This window comes from Cheilinus undulatus, linkage group 22 (genome assembly GCF_018320785.1).
Source record: "Cheilinus undulatus linkage group 22, ASM1832078v1, whole genome shotgun sequence".
NCBI lineage: Eukaryota > Metazoa > Chordata > Actinopteri > Labriformes > Labridae > Cheilinus > Cheilinus undulatus.
Window position 1 is genome coordinate 24336879 of NC_054886.1, and position 12028 is coordinate 24348906.

Below are 12028 nucleotides of genomic sequence, written 5' to 3' on the forward strand. Positions count from 1 at the left end.
CTCACAGTTTGAATGTTCTTTCCAAAAACATGCTCACTGGGCGAATTTGTGACTAACTTGGCTGTGTGTGAGTGTGCCTGGTCTCTATTTGTCAGCAATGGGAGTGACTGGTGACCAGTCCTGAGCCTCTCAGCTAGTTACAGCTGGGATAGGCTCCAGCCCCCTGCAATCCCAACTTGATCCAGATAAGTGGTGTTGACCAGTGTTTCCTAGAGTTTTTTACTGGCGACCCACTTTTTACAACGTACTGACCCAACATCTTAATATTCTATATACTATCGCTTCTCAAGCGTGCCTTCTGTGCTGTCCTAGGGCTGGTTGGTTGTGCTGATGGCGGGTGCTAGCTTAGACAACAATAATTCAAGACTCACTCTGGTCCTGACATGGTACATTTTGTTTTGCAAACCTAGAAAAAGCCACTTCACCTCAATCACATAGGCTTTCTTTCTATGCTTGACCCCTTGGGCCTTCAGCAGCCGTCTGGTCTTGGAACAATGTTTCTGTTTTATCAGCCATGCATCAGTAACCATGACTTTAGCTCTTCTGCCATCCAGTTACCAGTTGAGCCTTGTTTTGTGTTTTATTGTGGCAGAAAGGGTGCCAGTTATAGGGTGGAGCCCCCATGCGGCTATAATTTGTACTGCAGACATAAATGTCACATTAAGTATTGTAGTGACGAAATTCTCAAAGGCCACAAAATATCACCCATGACCTCACCATTGGTCCCGACCCAGACTTTGAGAATTGGTGGTGTACACAAGGGAATGGGGTTGTTTGAATAGGCCAACCTAGCAAGTACATTAGCCATCACTGGGTTAAGATAATATCTGAACAAGGATAAATTTAACACTAATCTCAGATGAGTATTGCGTACACAATGAGTTGTTTAATTACCTAACTTAGAGGGTAAATATTATCCTTACATTGCATTTAATCTACCCATACTGGGATGTTTTGATGACCCATTGTAGAGAGTAGTTGCAAAGTGGTAAAATTTAAACAGATGCAGTGCTTCACAAATATATTAAACCACCTGTCATATTTGTCTCAGAGACCATCCAGCATCATGAAGTGCTTTAATGCGGACTCTTTCATTTTCAGTGAGCTCTCCATGTTTTACCATTTTGAACAGGAATGAGGGATTTCAAACTGAATTCCCCCAAATTTGAGCTGGCTCACTGGGCTTCTCTGAGAAGTCAGAAATTAATCAAGCATAACATTCACAAACCACTAAAACTCATTTTTCTCTTCAGGAATGCAAGTAAATAACTATAACTTGACATATTAATCAAGAAATATTAATGTGCTTTACTGTTTTTTCAGTTTTTTTTGTAAATCAGTAAATTTAAAAAATCATGGATAACAATAATAATGATATTTTAGCATTAAAAATATCATTTGGGTTAAAGAGCTTCTACATATTGGTGTATTAACATTGCAGAAACAAAAAATGATTTTGGTAATTACCAATGCTGTTAATTTAGGGCAGCTATGGCATAAACCTTACTTTGGGTGGTGGTCTAATAAATTTGTTAAGCACTGTATATTGCTATAAAACTCTGCCTGTATCAGCAATAAATATATGGCGTACAAAAAAAACAAGTTAGTCAGATCTACGTCAGCTGAAGTCTTTTTCTTTATTTATCATCATTCCTTACACTTTAAAGTCTGTTTTAAGGACTAAAAATGTGTTAATTTGTTCATCTTTAAACTTTTTATAGTGTTTTGTAAGGACTGACATTTGAACTACATTTTAAATATCGCCAGTGATATTTGTATCAACTAAAATTAATTTATAAATATTGACATATTAGATATTGGCAAAAATCCAATATTGAGCATCTCTACTTTTAACTCCAGTGTTTGGCTGAATATCACCCATAGATTGGTCTGTCAAAGTGGAAATACAGTTAACCCCAATGCTGGGTTTAGTATTACCCTTGCAAGAGTGGGCTTCATTAAAACTGGTGTTGGCAATGATGGAAGCTGGTGAACTTGAGTGCAAACTGACCGTCAAAGTTCACTAAAGTTAACTTAAAATAAAGGATTTTTCTTCGGGTTAAGAAGTTTTAGTACAAGTCCCAATTATGAACAAACATTTCATTAAAATAGCGCCATCTGTTCAGGTATGGGAGCATATGCCGGTTCAGCACTTTGCAGCGCCAACTTTGGTCCTGTATTTCTCTGGCTTCCTGATGGCATACTCCAGCTGCTCTCTCTATGACGCACCCGGGTGCCCCCAGTGTCTGGTCCAGCCCACTGTGTCCAGTGAGCTTAATCAGGCCCAGGAAAGCACGCCAGGTGCCTGGAAAAGCGCAGCTGCCCTTCCCATCCCCGCTCCCCTTAACACGCTAACATTAGAAGATGTTCTGAAGAGAAGATGTCACAAGTCCAGTCAACCCCCAGGCCTAACAAAAGCTTAGTAAGACCGGAAAGACCAAGGACCCAAAGACTCTGACTTTCATCCATATATCCTCAGATTCCTGGGACGCCACACTGTCTTTATCAACAAAGGCATCACCCCATGCGCAGATCTGAGACTGTGGTTGAGTTCAGCCTTGCAGTTGGAGGATCCATAGATTACACTGCCAAGGCAGGTGAACTGCTCTACAACTTCCTTACTCACCATTCATAGACACAGACTCAATGGAAGCATCCAAGATGCCCCCAAATGCCTGGATCTTTGTTTTGGCCCAGGAGACATGTATTCCCAAAGTTTCAGCCTCCTCACTCAGCAAGTTGAGAGCCTAGGCAAGGACATCTACAGTGTCTGCAAGGATCATAGCATCATCAACAAAGTCCAGATTAGTGATCTGGACACCAAAAGACACTCCACAGCTCGCTGCCCCATTTTCCAGACCCTACAGGTACTGACGAGCATAGGGGCTAAGACGCACCCCTGCCTCACCCCAGAAACATCTGGGAAGGAGTCAGAGGTGGAGCCATCATAATTCAAACGTGGGATCCTGCTAAGCTCCAGAAATCCTCCAGAAGGCATCTTTACTCACTGAGTTGAACGTCAGAAAGTCAACCTAGGTTGCAAGCAATGCTCTATTGAATTCCTAAAATTCAATGAGGACCCAAAGTCCCAGGATGTGGTCTAACCCAGATCTCTTAGGTGTAAAGCTTGATTGTTCATGCTGCTGGTGTTGGAGCACGGGTCACGGGGTCCTGTCCTGTATCATTGCAAGGACCTTGCCCAGCATTGAGAGAAGTGTAATGCCTCTGTAGTTGTTACACTCTCACCCATCACCCTTTCCAGGAAGGAACAACAATGTCTCTCTTCCAGTCAGTAGGGATGATGGCTGTTGTCCATACCTAGAAGATCAGGGAATTCAACCACAGGAGGGAGGTTTTGCCACCAGCCTTGAGCATCTCAGCCTGAATACACCTGGAGCTTTTCTGGCCTTCAAAATAGCACTGTCCTGTATTACATTTTCTGTTTGTGAAGATATAACATCAAGAAGATCCAGTGCTGTTATCTCACATCTGATTGTGTTCTGGCATTTTCTCATAGGGCTAAGTTACCTGCTCATCTTTAGCCCTTTTCACACACACAACCCCCAAATTTTCAAACAATTTCAGGGAAATCTGCCCAGAAATTTTCCCGGTATGATTGTCCACACTTGTCTCTCACAGCAGAAAGCTTTCCTGTAGTTTTTCTGTCAGTGCAGGAATGGAAGCAGTAATATTCTTGGGATCTAGGGGAATACTTTAGAAAAAAAACAGGGGGAGAAACTCTGCTATTGCATTTATACATGCAGCTCAGCCAGTTAAATTCAGGAAACTTTCAGTTTTGTGCAAGTGTGAATATGACTTAATTTTCACAAGGTTACCCTGAAATTTTCCAGAAAAATTCAGGGGTGCTTGTTTGATAAAAGCTTTTGTTTACTCTCTATGCAAAGCTAATGCAAGTAACTTTGCACTGACTGTAAACAAAGAGGTTCCAGTCCATTCTAACGTTTGCAATCTGGGGTTTTTCTGATGAAATCATCTGTATGGCTCTTAAAGATACCTGCAACTTTAAAAATCTCTGCATACTGTCATCAGAAATGCAGTGTCATCAAGCTAAACTACAGGAAAGCTCATATTTTGGGTGTCCTTTTTTGCCTGACAACAATGATGTGTATGACACAAACCCGTGGTTACATGCATACGTGATCTCACACGTGGAAACACACTCTGTGTTTCTCCTGCAGTCAGTGGGCAGTCCTGACTAAGTGGTAACAATCCTCCAGTGTTCACTGTTTTCCACTCATCATCAATATCCCCCACTCCCTCCACTCCATCCTTCAAGTTATCCCTCCTGTATAATCCCCCAACATCTCCCCCCATGCACCTTACTATATCACAGCCCCCTGTGATTAATCATTCTCACCCTCCAAGCTCCACTGTACCTTCCCTCTCCCAGCACTCCACAGCACTGGAGAGTAACAGATTACATGTAATGGGATTACATGCTTGTTAGTTACAGGCTGGTGTGGAAAAAAACTGAATTTTGTAGCTATTATCCACAGATCTGTAACTGATTACATTTCCAGAGTATCCTGACTATTTCTATCCGTCCCTCCCACCCTTGCCTGAATCGTGCTGCTCTTCAAGTGAGCGTGGGACGGTGATATCTTTTTATGATAAACGAGGGGGAGAAAAAAAAATGCAAATGCCTCCCACCGACGCAATGCGAGATAAATCAGACTCACAGCGCAGGAAGGAAAGGCGGGAGGAAGGAAGGAAGGAAGGACGGCAGCGGCCGAGCGCTCTCCCCTGAAGCCTCTGCACTGCCAGGCAACCATCCATCATCACACATTTACACACAAACACACCTGCGAAACACAAACTCAGCTTGCACACAAAGGAGACCAAAAAAGAAAAACCTACGCACAGGACTGTGTCAAAAGATCTAACTAGAATCCTTCCAAAGTAACACCCTGCGATGTCCTTACAATAATAAGAAGAATCACACTTTGAATGTGATGGATGTGAGAGCAGGCGCGTCGGGAAGGGCTTTCCTAATGCTGTTTTCTAAATACCAGAGACAATATGAGCTCCGCTGAATGAGGCTCTGGCCCCCCACGCAAACTACTTAGTGTTGACAGTGCCTTTCACTAAAGCCTGGGCAGCCCACCATTTATCAAAAAGGCTGTCTGTTTCCATAGACCTGCGTCCTTTGGCTCTCTACTCTATTGAATTTGTGTTTTCTAATAGTACAGTTTCACTCCTCCAGTCCCCCCGCTGCTGTCAACGCTGCCTTGTTTGTGATGTGATCAACTAATCATGCATGCATACAGGAAAACTAATCCTGCACTGTTATCCCAGCTCAATTAAACTTTAACTGAGTGACTTTGTTTGAGATTCTTTGCTGCAAGAGTTACCCAAAAATGGGTATATTCACTTTTTAAGAAAACAAAAAACATTAAGGGTATCAGTATGCAAATATTTTGGTATTTGGCTGGATGTTCTATCAATCCATCTTCTTCTGCTTATCCGGGGTCGGGTAACGGTGGCAGCAGGTGACCCTCTCCCCAGTATCGTTGTCCTTTTCCTCCTGAGGTGTTCAGAGGCGTTTCTAGACCAGATGGGCTATATAATCCCTCCAGTGAGTTCTTGGTCTGCCCCGGGTCTCCTCCCAGTTGGATGTACCCGAAATACCTCCACAGGGAGGCGACCAAGATGCATCCTGATCAGACGCCTGAACCGACCCATCTGGCTCCTTTAGGTGTGAAGGAGCAATGGCTCTACTTTGAGATCCCTCCAGATGTCCGAGCTCCTCACCCCATCTTTAAGGCTGACCCCAGACACCATCCTGAGGAATCTCACTCCACAGCTTGTATCCACGATCTCATTCTTTTGGTCATTGCTCAGAGTTCATGATCAAAGTTGAGGGTAAGGAGGTAGATTGACCAGTAAATGGAGAGCTTTGCCTTTCAGCTCAGCTTCCACTTCTTAACAACAGTCTGCAGTACTGCCTGCATCAGCTGGAGTCTTTTCTTTAGTCATCACCATTTTTTTCACTGTGAAGCAGTGTTACTCAACTCTGCTCAACCAAAGAGCCAAACTGTTGAAAAATACCTTTGCTAGAGCCACAGTCTAAGTAGTGAAAAGTGGCAAAAAAGGATTAAAGTGGCAATACATTTAAGTTAAAAGATGCAAAAAAGGGCAGAAAGTGGCAAAAAATGGGTGAGAAGTGACAATAAAATGAGTTACAGATGGCAAAAATGGTCACAAAACAGCAAAAACAAAGCAAAATAAATGCGAAAAGTGACTAAAATGGGCAAAAAGCAGCAAAGAGTGGCAAAAATAGGAAAAAATGCAAATAGCAAAAAGCAAAAAGCAGGATTAAAGTGGTAAAAATGGGCAAAAGGCAGCAAAATGGAAAAAAGTAATGGCAATGGAAATAAACGTACAGTCAAAAAATAAAGGTTGACAATCAAGCCTGACAATTAAAGCCTACTGTAGAAGTGTGGGAAACAAACTGATTAATGTGACTTGCAATGGATTATTTCTGAGGTCAAATATTCCCTTTTTTAAGGTTTCCTTGGTGAATAATATTTCAAATTAAGACATTCAAGAGCCACAAATCATCACATAAGAGCCACATGTGGCTCAAGAGATGTGTTGGACTGTAAAGTCTGTTTTAAGGACTGAAATGTGTCAATTTGTCCTTCCTCAAACTTTAAAGTGTGTTTTTTAAGGACTAAAGTTTTAGGCCTGAACTATATTGTATATATTGATATATCTGATATCAGCAAATATCCAATATCAGGCATCCCTAGTCACAACAGGTATTCTCAACCTTAAAAAACTCAGGGTTGCCAACTGTCCCATACTAGCCGGGACATCCTGTATTTTGAGTGAAACTTGTTTGTTCGGAGCAGGATGCTCCTTGTCCCGTACATTGGTGTTAATTCTCTGTAATCACTAGACCCTTGTTTCTCAATTGGTGGGTCAGGGCCCAAAAGTGGGTCACCAAGCTGTTTTTAGAGGGTACCGAATGTAAAATATTGGCTATGATTGAAAGTTTTGAGAAATATGGGTCGCGATTAAGGATGCAAGCCTGTGTACTCGTACTCATAAAACACAGCTGATACTGTACTCTGTATGAGAGTATGTAGTCAAAATTGGAGCCATCTCTGAGGAACGTGTATGAAAATAAAAAAAAACTTAAAATAATTTCAAGACCAGTTCTGGTATTAAAAAGTACTCATATTTGTGCTCCGTATCTGTGAGCACTGAAATGTAAGTCCCCATACTTGGTCTGAAAAAATGTGTTAATGTGTTAGTCGCAATTTGCCTTAAGGTGGAAGTGGTGGATCCTGGAGCTACACCAGTTGAGGACCGCTGCACTAGACAACCCTTAACTGATCCTTGATAAGATAATCTGACACACCAAGTAACCCATCATGCTCTGACCAAGTCAGCTCGTTGGGAAAAGAGTAGCAACATAAAACCAGGGGGAACTGGTAAAATAAAGTTTTTTATTACAAAAGAAGTAAAATTGTGCTTTAAAGAAAGGTGAAGAAAAATGAAAGGACAGATGAGCGCTGCTAAACTAATAACCAAATAAAACAGAATCTAAACTAGGGTTTTAAAAATGAAAATAAATCCTAACAACAAAAGAACAGCAAAACACTACATTACACAAACTAACAACTATAAGAGGCACAATGGCGAGCAGACCATGAATAAAGCTGCGCATCAAATGTTGGCAGTCCAGGCTTCTAAAGGAGTTGGGCTGATTGCTGCTGCCCACTAATTGATTGATCAGTCGACTGCAGCTGCACACTAATCAGCATCACCTTGCAGCAGCATAGGTGGAAGGAATCACAATCAGTGACGCACACACACTCAAACAACACTCCAAAAGAAAGTTCAGTAACACACACGGTAGGGGATGCGGCTGTGGCCATAACAGTCACATTATGACGTCATGATTCTTAAAGCATTAAAAGACAAAAATCTTGTTAAAATAAGTTTCATTTTTGGATGATTTTCCTCAGTTGGTGCACAAATGTGGATTAACTCGCAAAAAGGGAACAGCCTTACCGCTACAACAAGGAATGGGAGGCAACCAAGAAAGCCGGTCACTGATGACTTGATGAAAGCTTTCTGCACTTTGCCTGGCTGCAGCCCAGACCTTTCACTAATAGAAAACACTCAGCATGTAACAGAATGGAAAACCCAGCAAAGAAGACCCAGGACTGTTGAGCAGCTAGAATCCTACATCAGACAAGAATGGGACAAAATTCCTCCCCCATAGCTCTGGCAGCTGGTATCCTCACTCCCCTGATGTTTACAAAATGTTTTCAAAAGAAAAGGGGATGATACACGATGATAAACATGGCCATGTCCCTACTTTTATTTTTTATTTTTAGATGTTTTGCTGCTATCAAATGCAAACTGACTTTCAGTTTCGATATGTTGATAATGTTCTATTGTGAATAAAATATGGGTTTATGAGACTTGACAATCATTGACTACTTGTTTGATTTATATTTTACAAGGCAACCCAGCTTTATTGGAACTGGGGTTGTACAACTGAACAACTGGCCAGAGGAGGGAGGATTGAGTCATATAGTGACCTCTAGAGGGTTAATTCTTAAATGTCCACCTCAGTGTTATAGATGTGCTTGAGTATGGCAGTGGTAGGTTTCTAAAAATGAAAGTGAGGCATTATCCCAGTTTCTGATATTGGGATGCTGAAAACAAAACAGGATACCTAAACCCGATCAAAACCAGGATACTCCTGTCAATGTAAACGCACTCACTGAGACTCTTTTCTCCTGTGGGATTAAAAGACGTTTTAAATCAGTTAAAGAGGATATGTTTTATGCCTGGTTTCAAAAATCTTGTTTCCAACTTTGCTGTGAGAAATGTTTGTTTACCTTTCTCGTTCTCTGGCACCAGTGTCTCAATGGGAGGCTCCAGCTCTCCGCTATCCAGCAGGCAGCACTTCGCCTGGGACAAAAAGAGCCGCAGACCCTGCAGGAGCTGCACAGAGGTCACACGGGACGAGGAAGAGGAAGAAGAAGAGGAAGCTATGGATTTGAGCACCTCTCTCTGAGCCAGGAGGAAATCCTGAACCATGCCTCCAAAGGTGGATCTCCTGTCTCTGGACAGCTCCTCCACCAATCGCGTCAGCCGCTTATCCGGAGCAAAGAAACACACGAACGCCTCGCTCATACGGTGCAGCCCACCACGGCCTCGAGAGCGCACCAGCGGTGGGCGTGGGTACATGTGAGTTTTGGCTTTGGCCATGCTTTCAGGATCTGAATCTGAGTCATTGTCCTCATCCATGCTGCTGAAGGAGCTGCTGCTGTCGAGCTCGGCCAACGACGGGGCCGGGCGGCGCTCCAAGGCCAGAGCTGACACCTCGGTGCCTGGCTCAGCTGCTTGGCCGGCCTGCTGGGGCTGTGGAGACCCCTCCTTTGTAGATGTCTAAACAAGAACAGAGAGAATATTTTACAGCATGTAAAGACTTCTGGATTAAAACTAGTCTTCTTTTTTGGTGGACAAAACATTAGGAATAAACAACAGAATAGTGAAAAGTAATGAATGAACTGTCCATAAAAAGGTGAATAGAGACAGGTAAAGAGCCCCAAATTAAACTGTCTCCTTCTCATTTAAATGACTGTAATCATCAGAGACCGGGAGAACTACTAATGCATCCAATAACAATATAGTAATAATATCAGCTGCAGTTTACCATTTTTTTCAACAGCAGATTGTGTTTACTCCAGGAAACATCTGGTTTATCTCAGTTGTCTAATTCATATATACATTAATTATCTTATATCTTATTCCAAAGGCTTTCAGCCTGTTTATCCAGCTTTACTTTACAGCAGCAAACAAAAAGTATAAAGAAAAACAGTGATTTCTATCTACAGATCAAGCTTATAGTTAAAGCTACATCGACTTATCATGAATCAGCAGAATACAGGTAAAATGTGATGTGTTAAGAACAATAAACAGGCATAACTTTGTGTTTTATTTGACTCTGTAAACTGACATCTGTTTGAAAGTGAACCTATAAATCTATCATATATTAAACATTTAAGCTTGAGCCACAAATAGCTACGTTAGATTCCTTCATTACCTGAAATGCATCAGAAACTCTGTTGAAAACATGCAGTTTAAAAGTTTATTTCTTCTCCTCTTAAGACCTGACAAAGCTTGACTTTCAACTTTATAAAAATCTGCCTCATGATGCTGTTATTTTGGCAAACTCCACTACCCTTGATCAGTGAAAATCACATTAAAATAAGTTTCTTTTTAGGCCTTTTCTGGTCTGAATACGCTCTGAATGCACTGTAAGGCCTTGTCCACACGGAGACGAAAACGATATACTTCCGTTTAGTTTTGAATACGGAATTGTTTCACGAAATGTCAAAGTCCAATGTTTTGAATTTGTTCACTCTGGGACCAGGTTTCTCAAAGTAGCGTTTACGGCCTCCCAAAACGCCGTTTCAGTGTGGATGAAACACTGATACGACAAAAACTTTTGCGCATACTCCTGAGTTCGTCTGAGTTCGTGTGGACGGGGCCTGAGTCACAAAAGCTCATGAGACTTCGTTCACACTTTTTCAGATTAACTGCAAAAGTTCACTGTAAAAGGATGAAATTTTATTCAGTAGTTTAAAATGGAAATTTCTGTTGTCTTAGACTTTTGACACCTTAAAGACCCTGTAACGTGAAATCCAAAATTTGTGTCTTAACACTCTAGATTTGTTGGAATATAGTTGCTGTAAACATGTGAAAACACTGAGATCTACAGTGCTTGACAAATTTATTAGAACAACACCCAAAGTAAGGTTTATGCCCCATCTGTTCTAAATTAACAGCATTGGTAATTACCAAAATCATTTCTTATGTTTCTGCAATGGTTAATACACCAATATGTAGAAGCTCTTTAACCCAAATGATATTTTTAATGCTAAAATATAAATATTATTGTTATCCATGAATTTTCAAATTTACTGATTTACAAAAAAACTGAAAAAATAGTAAAGCACATTATCATTTCTTGATTAATATGTCAAATTATAGTTATTTACTTGCATTCCTGAAGAGACAAATGAGTTTTAGTGTTTGAATGTTATGCTTGATTAATATCTGACTTCTCAGAGAAGCCCAGTGAGCCAGCTCAAATTTGGGTATAAAAAGGTGAATTCAGTTTGAAATTCCTCATTCCTGTTCAAAATGGTAAAACGTGGAGAGCTCACTGAAAATGAAAGAGTCCGCACTAAAGCACTTCATGATGCTGGATGGTCTTTGAGACAAATATGACGGGTGGTCTAATAAATTTGTTAAGCACTGTACATGTGACTGAATTTTGGATTTAGACCGTTAGAAAGTGTTTCATCTCTTTCCTGGCTGGGTTTAATTTGGGTGGGGCTAATGTGGGCTCGTGATGTCACCAGGCCCCAGTGGGGGAATGACCCGCCCCTCTAACACTACAATATAAAATCACAGAGCAGTTCATCTCAGTACAGTCTGTTGTTAGCTGATGTCACTGCTTTTAATGAAAGTTAACAGTCAGTTAAATTCAGTTTTGTTTTTTTTTTGTTCACTGTGAGGTAAATTCTCCTAATCTATCAGCCACAGTGGCCGATGGATGATTTCTGCCTTCTTAAGTTTTAACCTATTTTGCTAACCTGTCGTTTGTGTAAGAATATGCATGTATGTATGCATCTACATCTGTCTGTTTATGAGTGTATGTTGTTGGCTGTTGCAGCTGCTGGCATGCTGCTGTCTGTGGTAGTTGGGGTTCTCAGCCATGACTCCATCCAATAATGGCTGTGGAAGTCTGTGTGTAATGTGTTTGTGCTGTCCAGACACAAACGTGCTACTACTTTGTTAATCCGTCTTTTAATTTTTCTGCCATGTTTTTATCTTATCATTTGGTGTGCTCCATATGTTCTTAATTCTTGTCTAATTCTATTCTAAATTTTCCTGCTGTACAGCACTTTGGCTCAAACTCTGTTTGTATTTAAAGTGCTCTATAAATAAAGTTGAGATGAGTTGAATTTAA

The 12028-nt window shown here is 41.2% G+C and overlaps 1 protein-coding gene across 1 annotated transcript in view; it reads right to left on the reverse strand.

Moving 5' to 3' along the window:
• si:ch211-168d1.3 (ras and Rab interactor 2) overlaps positions 1-12028 on the reverse strand; it is a 71561-nt gene that overhangs the window by 17207 nt on the left and 42326 nt on the right. Inside the window, exon 8 of the mRNA XM_041778963.1 lies at positions 8883-9435. Within this exon, the coding sequence (XP_041634897.1) occupies positions 8883-9435 (553 nt within the window). The remainder of the gene's footprint in view (positions 1-8882; positions 9436-12028) is intronic.